Source organism: Channa argus, chromosome 1 (assembly GCF_033026475.1).
Source record: "Channa argus isolate prfri chromosome 1, Channa argus male v1.0, whole genome shotgun sequence".
Lineage (NCBI taxonomy): Eukaryota > Metazoa > Chordata > Actinopteri > Anabantiformes > Channidae > Channa > Channa argus.
The window spans coordinates 43,104,164-43,127,738 of NC_090197.1; the positions used below are offsets into that span (position 1 = coordinate 43,104,164).

Here is a 23,575-nt window from a genome sequence, read left to right on the forward strand (position 1 = left end):
AGGTGCATTTCTGGCAGCCTGCCATTTTAGTTCATTCAAAAGACATGCAGGAGAAAAAGTGAAAGTGAGCTGCCACACGTAGTGATGAGTGCAGTGTGTGTGCAGTCAAAACAGCAGTGAACTGCTGGACTTGGTGGGAACTATTTGCCAACTGTAACATGGTTTTATGGAAACTGAGAAGCAATCCACAAAAAGATGTAGCTATTCTAAATAAACTATTACTGGCTAGAATGCTGATCTTAATGCCTTTGCAGCAGGTGGCAATGTTGATCACAAATTTAGCTAATGTAGGCTATTGATCTAAAGTGGTAACATTGTTATGTTGTGAAACAGTTTAGAGGGCAAAACAAAACAAGTCTTATTTGCTGCGATAATATGCTGAAGTGACTGCAGCTCACACTACAATAAAAAGGTGCACACAGTGCTAACAAGAACAGGTTTTTATTAATATTTTGTAATACCATATATAATGCAATTGCATATCTTTGGCGAAAATAAATCTTATAAACATTTTATCAACAGAGGTTAGCATACAAAAACCAAAAGGTGTGTCGGTCCAATAGACATGGCAGACAACTGACACAAACTGATACTGGGTTGGCAGCTTAGTAAAATGCAACAAAATGTTCATCATACCCATAGGAACTGCAACAGAATTTGGAGAATCACACAGTCAATATTCAATAACAGCTGTCGAGCAATGAAGCAACTGGGTTTTGAGATGGGTCACTTTTGGGTAGCTCATTCACAGATAACTTCACTGACTCAGTGTCACTCTGAGAACAACATAACTTTTCTTTTGCAAGTGCTACAAAAAAAAAATGAGTAAGATTATTTCTCTACAAGACTCCCCATATTTTCTTTGCAGTCTTCTTTATACTTAAATGTAGGTCTGAAACTAAACAGCAGCAGCCTGGGGGACAGAGCTAGTCTGTTCCAGTTTTCACTGATATTCAAAAATTCCATAACAACACCTGGAAGCATGAGTTGTGAGCGGCAGTCTTTTTTTTTTTAAAGATTCTAATTTTTGAAAAGCCCAATTTTTGTCTACTTAAACATACAAACATAAACCATACACAAGGCAAATGTAAAAATGGCTAAATCAGCTTTGAACAGTTACTACGACACATGGGTAACGTGTTCATCTTAAACTGTATACCCCAGCTGTACATCAGTTTTGGCAACAAAAGGTTTCAGGATCAATGTTAATTAACTGTCTTCTATCCATTCTATCAAAAAGCAAAACAAAACTTTAAGAAAACTTGGCAGTCATGGTTAAATTTAGGGAAGAAAAAACACCCGTTCCAGATGAAATAGACATTGGCAAAATACTTAATAGCTATAACATAGTGAAAGGAAAAAGTGTATTGCTGTAAAATAAACAAGGAGAAAAGCAAAATACTTTTGCTATTAAAGTAAGTTCACAGAGGGAGAGAAACAGATGTGCCTAGTCATTTGTCTGTGTATGCAATCAATAATCCCATAAATTAATGTCATAAATAAGTTTATGATTAATGAACAATAATTTGTTCTTTTTTTCACAGCTAAACAAGACCAGTGTATGCAGGTATTACTTCTGAGAACTGTAACAGTTCCCACTCTAAAGGAACAAAAATAAGTCACTGTACTGACCAGAGTACTTTCCCATTTCCTGTTAGAATGATTCAGAGAAGAAGGGCCTTGTTAGTCTAAATAACATGTACATTGTGGCAACACAAGAACCCATTGGCCATAGCTGCTTGCATTTACATCAGTGGCACAAGAAACTGTTTGGCACTGACCATGCATGTTATACTAATAGCCACTGTGGCACACAGTGAGCTGTGTGGGAAGAAATAATATACTTTTCAGTTTGTTACCCTTGTGTGCTTTCATATTACCTTGTATTGTATGCTGTGTGTGCAGCTTTTCTAAAAGCTCAAAGGAGAATTGTGGCCTTATATAAAAGTGGCTTGCAACTTCCTCTCAGTTAACTGCATGCAATCAACTGACAATAAACACTCCATTTCACAGCTTGAGAAGACAGTGTGCACTTCCTTATTTTGTTCTAGGAGGAAGAGCGAGGACGAAACACCAGTGGCCAGCCAGAAGTGGGGCAAAGCGTGAGAGCAATACAGGTCTCCAATGTCTCGCCAGCGAGCGAATGCACACTTGAAGTCCAGTTCTCTCTGGCCATGTTTATACGAATATGCTCTGCACCTTTTTTTTCTTTGAAGTACACCAAGCACACATTTTCTCAAGTTGTTCAACCAGCAGAAAATTAGCTATATCATTTTGGAATTTTTTAAAGCACATTGTTAAAAAAAAAAAAAAAAAAAAAAGGACAACACACAGGTATAATCTAACTGCAAACCCAAATAATGGCACAAGAAGCTGTGGTAATTTACTGTCTGTCCCCGTTTCTGACTATTAACCAGTTCTTCAACTCAGCATTCAAAAAGAGCAGGACATTATACACATACACTGGAGCAGTATGAGTACTTTAGTCAGTAGAAGGAAAGTTTTTTAAATTTTTTTTGTCATGATTGTTTAGACTGAAGTCGATATGCGCTATGATACACATATAAAAATAAACTAAAATCTATGGAGGATAACCTATGAACACACCGTGAACATCTGGCAATACATGGCAGATGTTCACTTTGCATGGGCGGTCACCACACACATGAATATATGATCTGTGTCTGAACAATAAATGTCAAACACACACTGATGCATGAAAGGGATTGACAAGATGAACAAAACAATAAAAGCCATGTAATGGCTGCACAAAACTGAGCGAAGTAGTATAGCTAACTTTGCAACTAAATTTGGCAGTGGCAGAGTAATACTATTTCCACATTTTGCTAATCCTGAAATAGAGCTGGAGCTCGTGTTTAATGAGTTTTTGAGATAATAATACTACTCCATTTATTTTCTTAATTGTAAAGTTTAACTAGCATACTCAACTCAAAATGCCACCATAAAGTAACGTCAAAAAGTTAAGGTTGTGGATTAATTATTGCATCTCTCTTACAAGAGGATTCATAGAACAAGTATTCCTTTCAAAAAAGAGTGGCATTTTTTCTTTAGCACAAAAAACGAGAAACTAATAACACCAGGAGGAGGTTAGATTTTTGTCTGTTACAAACGTGCACTCATTCGCTTCATAAATAGATTCACTTGGAAGAGGATACAGGTTTGAGGAGGAAGCATGCAATGCTTTGAGTTATAAAACCTTCAGCTTTTGCCCATTTGTCTTTCCAAGAAAAATTCTTCACAATCTTCTAATCCGACTAAAGCAGGCAGGTCATTTTGGATAGGTATCGTGATGGTTCTCCATAGCCCAAACATCGACCCCCAGCAATAACCCCCAATAAGATATAAAAGTCTCTATATGGCTTTGTTCTCCTGTGTGAACGATACTATTGCCATTTGTTTTGTTGGACAGGGATTTTCCCAAACAAAAAAGGCTCAAAATGGCCAATGAACGATCAGATAAGGAGAAGGAGGCACACTGGGACACATGATCAGGGGTCAGAGGTTAGGGTTCAAAGGGTCCAGAGTCTGATAGGGGCAGAAAAAATTCCCGTTAAGTTATTTCCTGTTAAGTTTTGTGCTCTTGACAGTGCGTTTGGAGCCCTCCATGCAGCTGCGTATACCAGCGAGGTGCAGCAAGGAGCCGGCCGCCTCCTTCAACTCCTCATCCAGCTCTGGCTTGATTTCACGTCGTGCCCTCTTGCCGGCGGGCCACTTAATTGCAGGCAGACGTCGAGAAGTCTGGTGGATGCCCCTTTCATCCCAAAGGTCAGAGTCCTCATCACTGTGGAAGCCCTCGCTGCCGGCACGGCGGGACTGTCTGCGGTCACAGGCTCCTTCGTCCAGGGAAGAAAGAGACGAGGAGGAGGAACGGGAGGAGCAACGTTGCAGGGCCACACTGCTGTAGTTGTGGTCCTGCTTTGGATCACTGCTCACCAGAACTGAATCAGGCCTGGAGAGGTCCAGCGGGCTGTCAGAATTGCCTGAGAAGTGCAAAAAATGATAAGTGTCATAAGTATTCTTTCAAATACTAAAGAACAGGACGAAATTTTACAGGCTTGTTAAATCACAATGCATGACATTATAGTCATGTGAGGTGGATTTTTTTAAATTCTAAAATTAGTTGGATTGTAACAAATTGTGATTGACAGTAAGTATATTCTGTTGTTTTATGGGAAACTACATTTTGTATTTTTCTTTGTAGAAAAAAAAAGCAGAAATCAGTCACAGTGAACCACAAACTGTAGCTTTGTTTACAAGCATAAAGCAGAACTAAGACTACTTTGGAGCCAAAAGGGGAAAACTATATTTAAAAATATCTTGTTGTATGCACATTAAGGTGTAATCAACACACACAGGGAAAAGTACAAATTTTATAGAACCCAGTCACATTAAACGGACTGTGGAGGTACTTTTACAGGCAATTGAAAGTAATAACTGAATGGTGATCTAATCTAAAATATAAACAATAGAAACATAAATTCTATTTTTAAAAATTCCAAACTTAACATTTTAGACTCATAGTTTAATGGAAGTATGAGTTTCTGGCTTAAATAAGAAGTCTAGACTTATACTTATACCTAACTATTCTATGTATTTTAAAAGAATCTTCAATAGAAAAAAAGTGTGCAGTCTGGTACTATAATATTCTTCAAACCTTTCCTGTGTAACAACCTAAAATTTGCTTGAAAGAATGAGAGACGTACACATCACAAATTAAAGCACAAAAAATTAAAAGATTTAAGCAATGGCAGGGTGGTATGTCAGGGGTAAAAATCAAATAAGCTGGAAGAATAAAGTGAAATTATGGCTGCCTGTGGATTCTCTTACATGGATCAACGTGGTGCCCAGGGGCAGAGTTTAAGAGCATCATGGCAGTGGCAGCATCAATGTCAGACTCTGGAAGAGGAAAGAACATGCATGATGGTCAGTCCTAAGGTGTGAAGCATGGTAGCATGTCATCTCTAAGGATTGGGAAGACTGGGTTCTTTCCATAATTTCAAACTACAGATATAGGGAACCAATAAATGTTTACTGAATGATCTGGATATGCAGAAGATTCACCAAAACAAACCAAAGGATAAATTCAAGCCACTGATATGAAGAGTGCATCTTTTCAGACATAAAGTGTCTAAAAGCTTCATAGCTCACTTCTGGGGCTTTAAATTATTAATGATTACAGTGAGACTGAGTGCTCAACACTCTGCACTAGCAGAACCTCTGCCTGTCGTCAAGGTTACAAATCCAAGAGGAAGGGGGGAGTAAAGAGGAGGCTGAGATATCAACTGGGAGCTCTCAACAATACGGTCTACAGTACATGAAGCATCAATGACTTGAAAGCAACAAATCAAACCAAGAGTTGAGGAGAAAGACAAAGTAATGCTCAATGTATTGGGATTGAAATGTGCAAAAGGCGACATAAAATACTAGACAAACACGAGCTAGAAAACTGCACTGATTGGAATTTCTAATATGCAAATATGCTGATTTTTGCTGGGCAGACAGTGCTTATTGTACATGTGTTTGCTTCACTCTCACCTTTGAATGAGCAGCCTTGTAGAAAAAGATGGCGAGGGGGTGAGGAGGCACTGCAGGTAATTAAAACAATTAAAAAAAAAAAAATAATAAATCAGAATTTGAGTTTGCAATGGAGATGTGAAGAAAAGTTATATACGATGCTTTAAGACATTAATTATTTATAGGTTCTGTGTCAAATAAACATAAGCCCACACTTCCTCAATAAAACAAAAAATAGTGAAGATATGATTTGCTAAAAATCCAGAGTCCAATAAAGCCTTAGTGAAGTATGGTGATACTGACTTATAGACAACATCCAGAAAATGACTGAAGAAAGTTTACCTGGGTGGGGAGGCGGGGGGTGTGCAGAAGGCATGTGCGGCAGGGAAGTGTTGCTTCTTAAGAGCTTGGATAAGGTTGGGGCGGTATTCTGGATCAACACACCAGAGAGAACCTTTTCCATTGGCCTGCAGAAAGGAGCAGGCACAGTCAGAAAGGTTACTTTGCCCAGAAACACTGAAATCTAACCAGCATAACCTGTGTTGAATTTAATTACAGTCTTATTTTGCACAAATGGCAAAACCATAAAGCTTTGTTCTTACAGATCCATATCATGAACAAAACAATAGAATATTCCTAAGAAAGAATTCCTTTACAGCTTGAACAATAGAAGGAAATAATTACTCCACAGCATTGTGTGATAAATGAATTTGTCTGTTGGTATGATATGTGCAGAAGTGTGTTAACTGTCACCTTATCTGATGGAGCCATATTTTTGCCCAGACTGGGAGGAGAATAGAGTGAGGGAGCGAGTGAGCGAGTAAGAGAGGGAGGAGAATAACCTTGACTCAGATTACCAGCCAGCCCTGATGCAGGAAGAAGGAAATGTCTCCATGGCAACGGAAACCACCAGCTAGTGTGTCATGTGAAACTGGTGCTGGTCTCTGAGCAGACGAAGAGCTCACGCTGTGCACCTGCATGCTGAGCGGCCTGCACCGCACCATGTTGCTACTCACTGAGTGCTAACTACCATCCCCTCCCATGGTGGGAAAATATGAGGTCTTAGGCAGGGACAGCCTCGGCACCACAGGCTGTAGCAGTCACAAGTCTGAAATCATACTGAAGCTCAATATGGCTACCATCGTGTCACTCCCCTTTCAGTTTAAGTAACAGGCAAATTAGGCAACAAATGCAAAATAGAGTGTTAAGAAGCTTCACTAAGATCCTGACAACCAGTTTTCTTACTTAACCTCTTGAGAGATGAGGGTCTACATACATGCTGTAAGTTAGAACTGTTGTGGTTACTTCACATGAGGTTTCTGAATTTGGTTTTCTCTGAGATTTTCTCATGAGTTCAAAGTGGGCGGGCCTCTGCTGGAAACAGAGCTGATGTCACACACTTTTTGCAACATTTGCTAAAATCTGGACACAGTTTTTGGGGTATTTGCTCATGTTCAGTGAGACACTGATAAAACCACACCCTCACAGTCTTATAAAACTGATCAGCTTCATTTAAACAGTAAATGTTATAGACATGGTCATTTAGTGGTGTATATTCAATGTTACACACAAATAGTCCAGATTTAAAACTACATTTTGGAGGGTTTTAAAGTCAGTAACGCTTACAAACATTTGGTCTGTGTGTTTCTTTACTAACAAATTTTAGAGCACCAGAGGATTAAAAGGTAAATGGAAACCATTAGGAGAAAAATAAAGAATTTCACACCAAATGTTCACAAAAGCATGTTTGTGCAGGAAATACAGAATGTGTTTATTTGTTTGTCACAAGCATGTGACTATGAGAAGGTGAACTTCTCTGTTTTTTCTGTTTATATTTGTAACTCTACCAGGACAAAAATTCTTCCTACATACACACACTAAAAGTTTACTTTTCCAACTGTGTGATGCTTTGCTTCCAATTAAAACTGTTTCACTACTCTGTCCTACTTCGTACATGAAGTCCTATCTTGGTGTGCTGCGTTTGCATTTCCTGTGAAGAATTATCTGTGACCTTGACTGGATTCCACCCTTATCACTGCAGAGTCAGAGGTCCCTTCGGCTGTGTTACAGTCCTGGACACTGACACGTGACACATATCACATCATGCAACAAACTTATACTGTTGACAACAGCTTTAATAGAACCGACAGAATAAATGAAACAGTTGGAATCTGTGTGAAGTGTATAAAAGATAGGAGAGAATCTGTTAACCTACCTTCCCCAAACTCCGTTCAACCTTGCGGAAGCATTTGTTTAGGGACAAATTGTGACGAACTGAGTTCTTCCAACCAGTAGGGGCATTGGAGAAATAAGGGAAGTGCTCGAGAATCCAGCCATAGATTTCTTTAACAGGCAAAGACTTGCTGGGAGACTGCTCAATGGCCATGTAGATGAGAAGAGAGAATGAGAAAGGGGGCTTAGACTTCAACGACTCCCGCTCCCTGCCTCTGCTGTGTGATGAAGATGAGGAGGAGGAGGATGGGCCCTGGTTGGACCCGTAATCTCCCTCTATGTCAAAGAGTGGGCTGCCACTGGGCTGAGCTTCAGGACCCCCAAGAGTAAAGTTTTGAAGCAGGTTCTCATGGAGCCAGTTGAGGTTGGTGAGCTCCTCATCCTCAGTACCTCCGGTACGATCCACACTGGTAGCCAGCGGACTGGACGCACACTCTGCCTCTGGCAGTGTTCCAACACCACAAACACCTCTGAGCCCTGTCCTTTCCTCTTGCATACCCGGAATTTCCGTTTTCTTATCTGGTGACATCCCAATGATTGGACCCATTAAATCAAAGAGGTCTGGTGAGAGAAACAAAAATGCATTTAATGTTAAACAACAGATAGTATATCAACATCACAATTTTGAAGGTGACATTATGAAATAACTAGATAGGACAGCACATCATTGAATATGTCACAAGTGTTGACCTTGTTTTCCCTGCAGGGTGCACCCCTTGTAGTTGTGCCTGTCTGCCTCTTTTGCACTTTCTGGCCATCTCATTGCTTTCTCCTCTACATCTGGGCAGAGAAGCTCATACCTCTCTCCCCCCTCTTAACTCCTTCGAGGAGGTCCTCTCAAGCAACTGAACCAACTTAAGGCGCCACTCTTCAACGCCCACCTCGTTTCAGACAAGACCCAGCTACTCGTTATGTGTAAATGAGCATGAAACCATCCAACGCTGGCAGGAATGAGTGGAAGCCCTCCATCTTACACAGTGGATGGCTCTTTCAAGTTGATCTACTTTCAGCCACGTTAAATTCTCAATTTGTCCCCTGCTAGATTAAGTAGTGTAAAGTGGCTACGGAGTTGTCAGTCATTTACCAGCAGAAAGAAATTCATTATTGCTCTATATTATTAAGTCATTTTACCAAGTACCGTTGATAGTAACACAATTTTTTTTTTTTTTTTACATAGGTTTAGAAAAAGCATTTCATCTTATAAAAGGTATGAAGACATAATTTCAATTTATTAGCTAATCCAAATACTGAGTCGAGCAAAGCTAGAAATCAGTGTAAAGGGGACAAAGCAAGAGATATGAGAATATAAATATTACAGCATAGGACTACATACTTTCTTTTTGTTCGATAGATTTTGTCCCAAAACAGTGATTAGCAAGGACAAGAACATGAAGGTATCGTTCTTTGGCTAAGCTCACAACAAGCTTTACATCTGTGTCACCATGACACTTATGCCATTTGTTCAATTAACAGAAATCTTACAAACACGTGTCAATAGGAAAATAAGTAATCCATGCTGGTTGGGTCTAACACAGACAGCCACTGAGCAGGCTCCCTGTAAGGAAATTGCTCCTGCTGCACCCGTGTGTCCACACCAGATGTCCTAATGCTCAGACCAAGATTGGAGCAGGGTTGGAAGGCTGCAGAGGTAAAGCGAAAAGAGTGTGGTACATAGGCATACATTTTAGTGATAAGAACTGGGTCAAACTCGAGTGTTTGCACAGTGGGCGCGACATGACAGGGAGTTTACACACACACACACACAAATCAGTTTGTCAAAGCCAGTCAGCAAGGAAAGCAGTAGGCTTTAGTGCAATTGTAAAATTTCCACTCCATTTCCAATGAGGACATAAGCATATGGCAGGTAGCACATAATTTAAGGGGCTTGATTTAGTATTATCTGACTAAGGGTCAGTCAATATTTAAATGTCTATCATAAAAGTATATCCTTTCTGCTTTTTGAAATGTTGATACCATGTTGATGTCTGCCTGTCAATCCTCTCTCTCTCTCTCTCTCTCTCTCTATATATATATATATATATATATATGCATACAAGTAAGTCAAAAGCAAAAGAAGAAGCTGAAGCTAGGAAGAGACATTACAACACAGAAAACCCTTAATGGAAGGACAGAGCAAGACAAGTAAATGACCAAGGGCTGAAATGGACAAAGAGAAACGGAGAAAGCACTCAGAGGCAGTGAGGTAGACTGTGTAAGTTATCCTCAGTCTAGGATAAATCACAGCTCTCTGCAAAGTAGAGCAATCAGACATATCAGGCGGTAAGAGAATTGCACATTCATGTTAAAAGAAAGTCTCTTCTCAAGAGACCAAAACCAAAAAATAACAAAATCCCATGACATGACAGGTTCCCACTGTGATTGAATTTACAAACAGAAAGAGGACCAAGAAGTGAAGTCTACAGTTTGGGAGGAAAAAAAAACAAAACACTTCCAAAAACCCTTTCAGACTTTATTTAGCTCTCTCTCTCTCTGTGTGTGTGTATGTGTGTGTGTGTGTGTGTTAACATTTGAGAAATAGTGTTCAGGAAAATGTTTATCAACTCATGAAAGGATGACTGAATGTCGCATTTGACGAGAGTGGGTTTACCTGTCATTTATGTCATTGTTGTCATTTCCTCTGCCATGACCTGACCACTAACATCTTCAAGTGTTGCCATGGCTTCTATTTATGGTGCAGAAAGTGCAGAAGTTCACGAAGAACAAATGCTGATGTCCGTCAGGGATAATTATCCCTAAACCTTCCACCACTTTAAATTCTCCAGACTTACACAAACTATCCAAGGAAGTGTGTGAACAAGGACACCACCAACCCTGCTGCTGCCTATGTGTACAGAATAGTAAACAGAAAGTATACCTCGACACTAAGGCAATTCTAGATCCATAACTGTGGTGTCCAACAGTTGTTTAAAACAAACTTTACTGTGCTAAGATAAATAGCTCAAAGTAAACCCCAAGCCCACACAGGTGTGGTAATATAAGGCCTTGAGACCATCAGGTCTTGGTTTGACTAAAAGGTGTGGCTAAAGTGTTGTGTGGAGTCAACAATAAGCACTCCTCATGGGTTTCATTTTCATCAGGCTATGAGGGACTGCCTGCTTGGATTTTGGCTGGGGACATGAGAAAAATTCATTACACGAGTATAGTGTTAGTGCATTGATTAATCGTAAAGTAAAAGGACCTTTTCCTCATTCAGTCTTTCCAGCCCTGAGCCCTCAGCCAGGCCCTTGGGTGCCAGGGAGTGTGAGAAAAGCTGTCTTGCATCCAAGCAAGCACAGGAAGTGTTTTACCATTATTGCAGCTGGTCAATTACCACTGCTGCTGCAATGATCGCAGTCATCATTCCTCTTATAAAAAGGCATCAAAGAGAAGCGGTTGGGAATGCAAAGAATAATGGGACACTAGTGTGTAGAGACCTGAGAGGGGAGAGGGAGCTAATAAGCTGGACTGGCCTATTGACTGCAGCTCATCCTTGAAAATACACCAAAGCTGCAATGGTGCTGACCTGATGGCTCATCTGCAAGTTAAAATAGCCTTGCGCACCGCCAGCCTCATCATATTCATGTGCAAACAGGCAGGCACTAACAGCAGGTGCAAAGGCACATTTTCTCCCCTTTGAAACTGCTCTTTTATCCTGTTAAGCACTTAGCCTATTCAAAAATACACAAAGACATATGGAGATAGCTTTAAGTGGCAAATCAAGCCGTTGATGTGTCAAATATGTACGAGGGAATGTAAAGAGGATGATAGCAGCATCAAAATGAAGAGGTACTGGTTTGAGATGTTTCCTGGGAGCAAATCTCACGATCAGGACTCAGTTGCCACGGCAGCCAGTATTGTAGGGGAAGCAATTGTGCTAATGTCTGTGCATGAAGAGAGAGCTAATGTGGGGAGATCAATACAGGCGGAAAATGCTGAGGCCAGCAGTCTGCTGCTGTTCTGCACAAACCTGTCTGACAAAGACCAGTGAAAACGGCCATGGCCAACCTGGGTGTCATGACACTACTGACAAACTGCCATTAAGGCACATTTATAATGCTAATTCTACACAACAACAAAAAATAATTAGTTCAATAAAAAGGACACACTTTTTTGTTGCTAATAATCAATGAGACGATGTCATAACAAAAAAACCCTTTGGAATATGCACGCAACTGCTGTGATGTACTCGCACCGCACCCTCTTGACAAGAAATAAACCAGTTGACACAAACCAGTTACACCTCTGTAACAGATACACATAGGTGTGTCACACAGCCCCGTAGCGAAGGCTGTTATTTGAAACCCTAACTGATATTTAGGTGACTACCCAGTCTGGCTATAACTCTAAAAATGTGAATGAGACAAAGGGGGCCGAGCTGGAGTGGGAGAAACAAGGGAAGAGAGGGGCTGCTCCAGAGCGAGGTAGGCAAGTGGCAGTCTTTTATTTTATACAAGGGTCAAATTATGTCATTACAAATAAAGCATCCATTAATGTGAAGGCTAATCAGCCTACTGTTAAAGCACTACTAAATAATACATTTTTAAATGAAACTACTCAATGGCTTTAAATAATCTACTCAGTGCCAGAGGAGAAAGCAAAAGAAAAAGCTTGCACAAAGCATTACAAATGGCCCCACACTTGGCTTATACAAAGGAGCAATTGTTTTTGCTCTAGTCATGTTTCAGACGTGCTCAGTATTCAACTCACAGTTTCAAAAAGAGACCGGGAGGGAAGGAAACACCTCCTGCCTGTTGAGGAAGTTCATTTTCAGAAAACAAATTCAGACTTCACACAGAGACAGTTAGGCCTCCACTACACCATAACAGCGGACTCAAGCAGCAAGATGGCATATTTTGAAGCAACAGCAGTTTCATTTAGTAATCTATAAATTCCAGCATTGAGTCTTATAGACTGCTGATAATCACCCAAGCTGTACCTAATGTATTGACTGATGAAACCATGTAAGAGTCAATTAAAACTGAAAAACAAAACTATGAAAAACTGTGGTGATGTTCATCAAAGGCATTAATTATACACTCTGACTTTAGACTTTAAGTCACACAGGGCTGTGACTTCGACTTCGACAGTCAACAGAGGCAAGGACTTCCAAAGTACATGCCAGCCCCCAGCCAAAACTGAAACCTTATCTCTTGGGTCAGGTGGCAGTATGTTCAGTGTACAAACACTCACCACCAACTGGCTTTCACAAGAACCTCGTATACTTTGCTTTCAAACTATGAAAGTATATAGTGAAGCTCCTAAAAGAGTAAATCAACAAAAGAGCGTACAAACAGTAGAAGTAATATGGCAAGAAGTTAGGAAACAAGTTTTGAGCTCTGCGCTCTTTTTTGGCTGATAAATTGGTGTTTATCCTTAATTCACATTACAGCCTTTTTTATTTGTCCTTCTGTGCGAGAATAAAAAACTGTTACGGTAAACTCAAGGTTTTTATGTTGATCATAAAGAATGCATTTGCAAATCTGGTGGCTGATAAGCATAAGACCTACTATTATGTTTTCTGCTCAAATGAAATGTAACTTTGTTAATGATGATATTGTTTTACAAATAGACACTCTGTTATTTAGGTTGTGTGGCACCCCAATGGGCACTGGCTCCAAATTTTCAGTCAACTGAGACAATCGCCATCCAGCTCAAACATCCACAAAGATTCTGATCATTTGCACACAATCTGTTTAGCCTGTATCGTTGTCGTCACCCTGCTATCAATTACATTAATCCAGTTACGTGACAAAGGTTCATCCTAGAAGAGGACACAGTTGATCTTCCCTACTCTTAATCAAGGAAATAGTTGCATATGTGTTACTTTCAATGAGGCTCTAATAGGCTGTGTCTTGAGTTCAACCTATCAGAAATGAGACAGGCACAGGAACAATTGAAGGGTTGGAGAGGGGCAGGGACAAGAAGGTGGGGGCAGTGCACAGCCACTGTGACCAATCAAGAAATGCAAAACAATAACTGGACAAGACAGAAGGGTGCCACAACAGGAATAAACATACTGTCTTTACGCAACTACGCAGACAGGCATACATAAGGACATCAGCTGTGGAAAAAAAATCAAAGCATTCACATTATGTATTTATAGTGACATTACCTACAAAAAATGCACTACTGATTTGTTAAATAGTGACAGCTGTTAATTTCAAAATTTGTGGGAAAAAGCAGATGGCATTTACCCATACCGACTTCTTATTACATGCTGAATTATGTAAAACGAAAAAGACAAGTTGATCACCTGAACGAGACACGAAAACAACATCACGACCAGAGATACATAAGAAATCCTTTACAGTGTTTAACATTTGCATCCTAAATTCAGAGCTACCACCTTTGTTTGAGTAGCAGAATGTCACAGACAAGAGACAACAAAAGACTACACACCCCTAGGGATGCCCCCCCCCAAAAAAAAACCCACAGAGGGCTAGTGATGAAACACACGTGCAGCTTAAACTATTCAAGGATGAATGGTTGCTAGAAACAGTTACGTAAGTTTAAGAGCCAGACAGACAAACGTGAGCAGTCAGAGATGGAGCTCACCGATTGATCACTGATCTCAGGTAGATTTGTGATTGTTGTTCTTTGATTGCATTACCAACCACGGCCTTCAAAATGTGAGGTACTCTTTTTAAAAAATACTTTAAAACTTCCTTTACAACATATGCTGTAAATTGAGTTTAAATATTATACAATTTTATACTGCGAAACACTACAATATACAAACAAACAACACTCATAGAAGCACTCACTTCAAATAAGCAAAGACCATTAACTTCCCCATTCTGACAATCACTGAATTATTCAACCTGTTCTATTGCAATAATAATGGCTATCCCAATACAGTCAGGAAAATCAAAGTCATGAATGACTCATTAATTAAAGGGTTTTCAGAGAACAGCAGGTTGTAAAGCTTTCAGCTTTTCTCTTTAGCTGATCCATGAGAAACCAGGTTTAGACTTTGTTAAGCAATCCTAGACATTTCTGCCACATGGTTCGGCTTTCGTAATGAATTAAAAACTCACTCACATACCTCCAATAACCATGGTGGATTTTAGAGGACACAATCTTTGCTTTACTCTGGGTCAGAGTACACAGTTTTGTGATAAGACTGATTACACAGCAACGCCACCATTTTGAACTGCACATTCTGTGTCACTCTTCTTAGCAAAAGGGGCAACAGCAACAATCTACAATCTAGTATCGTTTCCTTAATAAAATCCAACATTATATTCAGTATGTTGTGATGACTGAACAGAAAAAAAAAAAACGGACCTCGATGGATTTTAAAGTGTAGATTACTTGATAGAAATGTCATGCTTTGGTGGTCTTTTGTCACATTGCTTTACTGTTAGTCATACATCCTCTGAGGAGCATCTTCCTGTTCTGTCATCAGTACAGTACAATGGAGCAACTTCGCAGAAATGTGACACCAATGTGTTTACCAAGTGGTTCAAATGAAGTGTGGCATTCTTGAGAGCTCTAGAGGAGCTTGACATATATTTGATACTATTGTGTCTATAGTTTGATATAACTGTGCTTGGTTGGTGTCAAATATCCCAAACTTTGTGATAACCTCAAAACATGGGTATGAAGCAACATGCTGAATAATGTGACACTTTTCAAAATACATATTTTAAATAAGAACAAACAATCCACATTTTTATATAATTAAAATTAAATGAAAAAGCGAGCAAATACCCAACAGTTATCAGGATCATATCAAAAAAATACCAAAGGTTATGACTCATTTAACCAATTGTCACGTCAGCCATAGTAAACCTCAGTTTTACATTGTCGTCAGTACAAGTATATGACTCTCACGTTGCCCTTTTTAAACACTGTTCACTGTGACTGATAAGAACTGAATATGTACAAAGACTGATCAGTCCACATCCAATTTCACCTCCATGACAGTACCTCAAAGAAAAGAGTAATTCTATATATGATAACCACAATGTTTTAGAGGCCTATTGGAGACATTCCAATAACCTTATTTTCAACAAGCCAAAATTTAACTCCCACTCCAACTGCTGACTATTCTACAAATGACTGCACTTATTAAAGTCATTTCATGTGAGCAATGCCCACATCACAGGGTTACAACAGGTCTTATTTATAGTAAGTAATGAATGTCAGTAAAGTTAGTAGACCCTCATCTATTCTGGGAGCCAAAAGTACTTACCCTTAAGAAGCTTCTGTACATACAAACATGTACAGACAGCAGATGGTTTGACCCACAATATGACCCATGATTCATGCAATAAAATAATGGCAGACTGACAACATCTGTTTCTTTTTGTCTTTTTCTGTCCATTAAGCTCCTGCTGCCTTTGTGTTCTCTATTTATCACTGGGGCTTGTATAACTGTCAAGTAATGAGAGATGAACATTCATCCACATTAATGTCACAACCTAGGAAAGCAAACCGTACTTTCCAAAACACACACATAAATCCCAGAACAAACAATTAATTTTAGATGAGATATGTCCAGTCAGGTAAAAAAAAAACACTGACAGGTAGCAGGGAGAGAGATCCATAGTATGGCAACCTTTTCAATAACAACATATAATGCATATCTGGATTACGCAGATATTTTTCCGACATTGCTTTTTGAGCACTCTGAATCTGGGACAACCTTATGATAATCCATTACATCATGTGCTCTACTAGACAGTGAAGCCTCCCAACCTCTGATACAGTCGACACATACCAAGAAATACTCAACTTGTTTCAGACACGAGTGGACCCCTATCCAACAGCAACTAACACCAACCAAAAAGTATCTAATATCACTGGTAACTACAACTTTAAAAAAGTACGAGTTGACGTTGTACGAAACGACATTTGATGACACTTAAAGATTCACTGGTCGAGAAAACGAAAGTGCCGTTGGCAAAGAAAACGTCTATACTTTGCTAACGTTGATTATACTGTGGCATTAATCACCACGGACGCAAGAATAACAATCACAACCAGTCCCACAATAAGGACTACAAAGTTACATAAACTGACGCGGACTATTGCACAACGCTAACAGACACACAGGACCTCTTACGAAGAAACTTGTCTGTTCGTGGTATGTGCAATTTCGTTTAGCTCTCATTAGAGTCCGTTCACTAGCTGTAACGTTACCAGCGCCTAGCTCCTCAGCCACCACCGTGAGGCAAAGTAGCGTTAGCAGTCGCTCAATGGGTCACTGAAGTAAATGTACCGCTAGCGCTAGCATACTATTTTAAATCTCGAGAATATTACAGTGGTTCTATTTTCACACACTGAAACCATAAGCACTATCTGTTGCTAAAAAAATATCCTCTCTTAAAGCTTCGAGTCGGGTGAGGAGAGAGAAGTAACGTAAACGTTAGCTAGCTGGCCACATGCTGTCGCTTGATCTGCCATGCTGGCTGCTATAAGCAAAGTCACTTGACCACATTTACTTTTAGCTTGTTTGAAACACACAGCTGGTATCTTGCTGAACAACCTTTAATTTAAATAAATTTACCAAAACGAACAAATACTCACAATCATACACGGCGTGCCTCGGTGCGGTATGTTTAAAGACACGTCTGTGCGCAGTTTATTCAGATGTCTCTCTCACACAATGTCAGAGATCAGATCAGCAGCTGCTTCCTCCATACACGCAGCGCGCAGATCACACAGCGCACGGCAACGCTACCAAACCCCTTGCCGTCGTCATGGCAACAAGCCTACTTCAGCCAATGAGAACCCCTCCCCTCCTATCTCCCCTGGCAACTGCCGCAGCGCAGGAGCTCCGCGAACGAGCACGCCATCCTATTTTGCATCGTGCAATGCTGCTTTCAACTCTAACGCCAGCTGCTCATAACATAATATAGGTGAGAGGAATATAGTTTGGGTTTTATATTTCACAGACTGTAAAGACACAGAATAATCAAGTATTACCTAAAGTAAAGTCATACAGGAATTAATTTTATATGAATAAAGTGTGTGAGTGATCAAGCCGTGTCCATGTCTCACACAAACACTCCCGCTTTATTAAGGCTGCACAAACACCTTGGGGCGGAGAGAAAGGATGTGTCACCACACCCAGATTCATGACGATAGTGGACCTCCAACTGGGCCCCTCCTAAAGTAAACGATACAAGGAGCACAGCATCTATGACCTGTAGATCCACAACAACCACATTTGGGTTGCGAGCATTTAGACAAAGCAAGGAAAAGGGCGGAAAAATAAAAGCCCATTTTTAGATATACTTGTTATGTCTCCATTTAAAAACAAATGGTAGTGAAAAGTTAAAATGTAAATAGCTGATTTTTACATTAATTTATGCAAGTGCTTTTACAGCCAAATGTGTTAGTGTAGTGCAGCTTTGTGTTTTTTCCAGACTATCTATAGAAAATAATCTGTAGCTTCACTGCATAGCCAGACTTTACACCAAACTGTAACTTTCACATAATGGTGATACCTTACTCATCTCAGCCACTCTATTTCATAAGTGTTCATGAGTGGCTCTCTGTGGACTGATCTAATAGCCGCTCTATTTGCTTTTACTGTGTATAAACCCAGGTACCTGCCATGCAGTAGCTCTGTAAATAGAGAATGAACCAGGGCTGATGCACACCCTTATGTTTTCCTTTCTTACAACTGGACAAACAGGCTTTGCAATGGTGTGATGGCAGTTTGGTGTGAATGCCTGACTGATACTCTGGAAAGAAGCCTATATTTGTCGCTTAGTACGTATTATAAATATAAGCCTACTTCAGTAACTTCCTTGTTTATTGTGTGTCACAAATACACCAAGTGTATACTCCATGGCAGAACTCTTTGGATACCATTCTCTTCATTCATTCATGTTTTGGAGTCTTTGCTCAGATAGCTGTAGTATTATTTTCTTGTACACTGAGCTATTCTTAGGGCCAGTGAGCATCATAGACTTTGCCCCATTTCTTCTTCCAGTATCACTTATGGGGATGATAAAGTTGCAAATCTAGCAAATGAGAGAGAGATAGAAAAACAAGATGCATTAATCACCACGGAAACAGCTGATTGGAGATGCCTTGAAAAGACGAACCCATTAGTCTGTGTGTCTGCAGTGGTGCTAATCTGATTGTGAAACCGTTAGGCTAAAACAACATGCGCCAGTGATCACCATCAGAGATGTCCATAATGGTATTGGAGCATTTCTTTGTCCATATAACATACCACTGAGCTGGTGCAGGATAAGGCATTGTCCTTTTTGTGATATGTAGGTATAATTAAAAAGTCTTTGTGAACTGTGTTAACAGTGTTAGAGTAATAACAGTAAACAGTTAAACAGTTCACTTAATGTCAAAGGAAGCAAGGCGAAGAAAAGAAAGATTACAGACTATGAGAGGAGTTTATGTGCAGCAGTAAAAGTAGTGCTGATGAAGCGTTGGACAATGATGAAGCTAGCCATTGACGGAGAGTAGTCACCAAACATAGAGGGTGTACAGTGTCTAAGCAGCCAGCCTATGGTGGCATCACAGTCAGGGGGCCTGCTGCTTTAATGGTTCATAAATCTGTGCGGACTGGCTGGTCTGATGCCGCCCTAGTGAGACCCTCTCATGCAGAAAATGAATCAGACCATTTTTACAGAGCGCAAGTGTGGAAGCTCCCACCCTCCTCTACTGCCAGTGAGCCGATAAGAGCTGATGCACATGCACAGCACTCCATTTCAGCAGGTCTGAAGCTCATAAAACTCTCTGTTAGTGACAACCTTTGTTTGTATGCAGCTCTTCATTCAGTCTGCCCTCTGCCCTGTGTCATTTTGCTCCTTGTTGCCTTTCTTTTCCTTTATTACATTTAGCTATGGTTTCTGGTGCGGGAGCACAGATGTTGGAAAGTGGTGTAAATTGTGAAGAAAATTCAAAGTTTCACAAAAGAAGAAATTTACTACTAAATCATTGAAGAGGACTGCCCTGGTTCTTCTTATTATTATTTTGATAATGGTATAGCTCTTTTTCTTTGTGTCACACAATGAATGGTATCTCTTTGATAGTCATGCCAGATTTAATTATAGAAAAAATGCATTCTGTTTCTTCATGACAAAAAAACCCTCAGATCTTAGTAAAGATATTTACCAGTACACACAATCTGTAGACTTTACCCATTACTTTCTTTAGTCGGTTCAACCTTATGCAACCTGGACAAGTGAAGTTGTTGTGGGACTGAGACCAACAAACAATTGGCACATTGAGCTAATTAGTTTGAACGTCCTTTGAAAGGCAAAGTGGAAGAGTCATCGAGAGAATTGTGACGCATACACACATACACAGATGAGGCTCTATGGCATTTCATTTTACTAGATAAGGAGGATCAGAGAAGTTACTGGTTAAACAGGTAGTATTTGCATTTTTACCCAGAGAAGGCAAGTATCTGAAGGCTGCCAGAGGCCACCTGCTGTGTTAAGACATGCACTAGAAGTCATAGCAGCCCAGACTTAATTGCTCTAGAAGGCAGCAGCCGCTGTTGTTTAAAGAGCGAGTACAAAACACGTGGCTTTTTAAAAAGTATTTCTTATTAAATTAGGCTAAAAGTATGTATTTGCAGTAAAATTAAATGCGTGACTTTAAATGTTATGTGTACACACCCTTTAACTGTCAGCTGAGCAACCAGGCGTGGTCATCTTGTTTCAAATGCAACACTTTCTTTGTTCTTCAGGTTTGTTTTCCCCAGAGGTTTTTCCAGCTTTTGCCTGCAGTTACATTCAGCTGAAGAGTGTGTTTGCCTACAGAAGCTTTTGTTTGACAATCCTTTCTGCTAACTGGGTCTTATGAATTGTGTCAGCAGTGTGCTGATTGTCTGTTATCTGTCAGCTGATAAGTGCTTCCTTTAATGCACAGGCAATAAAATGCCCGACATGTAGGGCAGAGGAATGATCTTTTCAGCATTCAAGCAAATATCCTGTAATTCTGTATTGATTCAGTCTATTTGTTCGGGTTAGATTGGGCAAACACTTGTATAAACATACCCAAATGTCAATTCATTCCAGTGGAGGATCAATCTTGCAAGCATGAACTAAGGACAGTAAATTAAATTTTACTGAGGTTTAATGAAAAAGAACTCATCTGTGTAATAAAACAGGACTGTGTAACCAGCTTCCTGGTAAAATGATTTTTAACAATTTTGTCCACGTTAGTGCTCAGCGAAAAAAAGAAGATGTACAAGACTCTTAGCAAAGTTGGTTTTAATTGTTTCAAAATGCCTAAGGACAGGCACAGCTAGAGATGTTTGTCCCCATTGCAAGATGTGACATTAAGCCCCCCTAAACACATAATTAGTACAAAATCCTCTCTACTTGTAGGAGAGGGTCACTCTTGATGAAAGCCTGTACCACACACAATACACTATTTTTATTTTATACATATATATCTATAAAATAAAAATAGTTGGGGGTAATGAATTATACCTACAATGTAGTGGCAGTAAAAAGCTATAAAAATGGTGGCCACATAGCTACAGTCCCTAAGACAAGGTCAAAAACATCCTCAACCTGCATCATGTATGGAGATAAACAAAAATAGGGCAGATTAACATGGATATTCTCAACACACTTTAGAATAGGAATTTGTTTGTTAGCTTATAATTTAAGATTCAAGATTCAACAAATGTATTGATCCCATAGGGAAAATGTGTTGCCTTGTTACAGCTGCTCTCGGTCTGAAAGTACAAAGAAAGGAAAAGAACTTCCACCAAACCAAAACAATGACAAGCTACTGATCAATAAGTAAGAAAAAAATCCAGGTAGAGGAGTAAAAATAAATGAAATAAAAATAATAAATGAAAAAAAAAAACAATACTAATTGTCCATTTGGGGATGAGTTGAACAGGGGGTAAGTTGAATGGGAGGGCGGGGGGGTGTTGAACAGTTTAATGGCCACTGGGAGAGAGGATCTCCTGTGGTGTTCTGTGGAGCACTTGACTGTGATCAGTCTCTGGCTGAAAGTGCTCCTCTGTGCAGCCAGCCTGCAGTGGAGTAGGTGGGAGGGATTGTCCAGGATTGAGAGGAGTTTGGACAACATTTTCCTCTCAGCCACAACATGCAGAGGGTCCAGCTCGTCTTCCAGAACAGAACCAGCCCTCCCAAGGGGCTGCCTTTGAACCAGGGGCTTGTACACATTGTACGCAGGTAGGAGGTGGATCAGCTCTTGGTCAGACCTGCCGGGGTCGGGGGTGGGGGCAGAAGAGCTGTAGGTCTTTTGAACATTTGAGTACATCAGGCCCACTGTCTTCTCCCCCTTGGTGTGACAATCCACATACTGTGTATAGATGGGGAGGGTCTTGGAGAGGGTTGCATAATTAAAGTCACCTGTGATCATAAAGCTTCATGCATTCTATGCAGACAGAAATTTATAGTTCCTGAGAGTAGATTATGAATTATTAATGTGTTGCCAGCAAAATACAAATAAAATCACACTGTTCACATTTAGATAATTGGTTCTAAAGTAAACAAATGACATTCTTATGTTTAAATTACCTAATACATTGCATTACTTATTACTGGATTCAATTGCAGCGCTTTCTAAAGCTTTAGTGTGACAACCGAGGGAAATTTGTCTTTTCACTTATCTAAACTTAACTGACAGTGTAGTTGTCACCAAACACACAGCGCTGAACTTTGGTCTTTTTTATTTAATTGCCCTAGCTGTTGTTCTCTTCTTTCTTTATTGACCAATATGTTATCTCTTTGCATATGTAAGCACTCTAAAACTGCATGACTCCCTTATAAAGTCCTTCAAATTGCACTGCTATACAATATACCACATGCAGGGGCAAAAGAATTAACCCATTGATGCTTGGCTGTTCTATTGCCAAGCTAAATTTTGTTATTTACCCTTAATGACTGCCCCTTGCTGGCAAATGAATACTTGTAGTCAATTAACTTTAAAGTAGCAGGAGGAGAAAAGAAATACAACCTACTCTGACAGGTTCCAGCAATTAAAAAATCTCCATCAGCAACGTGGAGTTGTGACGTCTGCCAAAACATTCAACAGATGAATTCACTGTAAACAACCACAAAACACCAGTAGCTTTGTTTTTTGACACTGCCTTATCTTTTCACAGCATCTGGTCCTCCCCGCCTTTCCATGGTCACAAGCGCATTTTATCTTGAGGGACAATAGTGGTCTTGTGCACAGAAGCGTTGTCTGGCACTACCAGCTCTATAGTGGTCTATGACACATATGAGGGATGAGCCTCCAGCAGTAAATGTGTGTGTGTTGTATTTTTTCATGTACAACAAATGTTTAATATAGTTAGCCAAATATAATGTAGAAATGATGGAACATCCAGCTTCTACACCTTCTGGTAGTAGTGCAGTTACAAACATAACTAAACTCACCAAAACAGTTCAAGGTGTGAAAAAAAATATTGTAACATTAACTGCGTATCCACTTGTATGTCCCCATCTGTTTTAAAATATGTGTACAAATAACTACATTCGAACATTGCGGCAGGACAGTGAAGATATACTGCTTGGTATGATATAAGTGCAGACTTCTCAGTGTTTTCTCTGCACTATGCATAAAGTGAATGTGACCTGATGCCTGAGGGGCAGTGTATACCCCGCCTTGGTTTACAGGGAGCCTGGCTGTGAAGCTGTGAACGGGCACGCGGCTTTAGTGTGGAGAAAGTGGTGCAGTGCCTCTCTGTGCCTGGCTGAGCACTGGGTAATGAAGCGTGGCAGAGGAGAGAGGAAAGTAGAGTGTCTGCGGGGTAGGCATGGCCCTTGTGTTCCTATGCAACCAGGGCGGATGGCTAGGTGATGCAGGATGGCCTCCACCCTGCTTACTTCTG

General features: G+C 40.1%; 1 protein-coding gene across 4 annotated transcripts; it reads right to left on the bottom strand.

The window, feature by feature from the left end:
* Window positions 1–425: 425 nt before the first annotated feature.
* Window positions 426–17,459, bottom strand: foxn2a (forkhead box N2a). Of its 4 annotated transcripts, none has more exons than XM_067523889.1 (6): window positions 17,302–17,459; window positions 7,751–8,328; window positions 5,878–6,002; window positions 5,557–5,606; window positions 4,849–4,917; window positions 426–4,001 (listed from the first exon to the last, which is right to left on the bottom strand). In XM_067523889.1, exons 2-6 carry the CDS (start codon window positions 8,312–8,314, stop codon window positions 3,577–3,579), a joined length of 1,233 nt encoding a protein of 410 aa, XP_067379990.1. In that variant the 5' UTR covers window positions 8,315–8,328; window positions 17,302–17,459; the 3' UTR covers window positions 426–3,576. The 4 variants fall into 4 exon arrangements, with proteins under 4 accessions (XP_067379990.1, XP_067379972.1, XP_067379964.1 ...); XM_067523871.1 differs by lacking the exon at window positions 17,302–17,459 and adding an exon at window positions 10,376–12,558; XM_067523863.1 differs by lacking the exon at window positions 17,302–17,459 and adding an exon at window positions 8,458–8,922.
* Window positions 17,460–23,575: the final 6,116 nt, after the last annotated feature.

What these genes read in the sequence shown, in the direction of transcription:
- foxn2a (XM_067523863.1), bottom strand. Translation starts at nt 8,530, where the DNA reads ATGAGATGGCCAGAAAGTGCAAAAGAGGCAGACAGGCACAACTACAAG. An exon ending in CACCCTGCAGGGAAAACAAG is followed by an intron (nt 8,329 to 8,457) that starts GTCAACACTTGT and finishes TTCTCTCACCAG; the next exon opens with ACCTCTTTGATTTAATGGGT. An exon ending in TTGAACGGAGTTTGGGGAAG is followed by an intron (nt 6,003 to 7,750) that starts GTAGGTTAACAG and finishes TCCTTTCTGCAG; the next exon opens with GCCAATGGAAAAGGTTCTCT.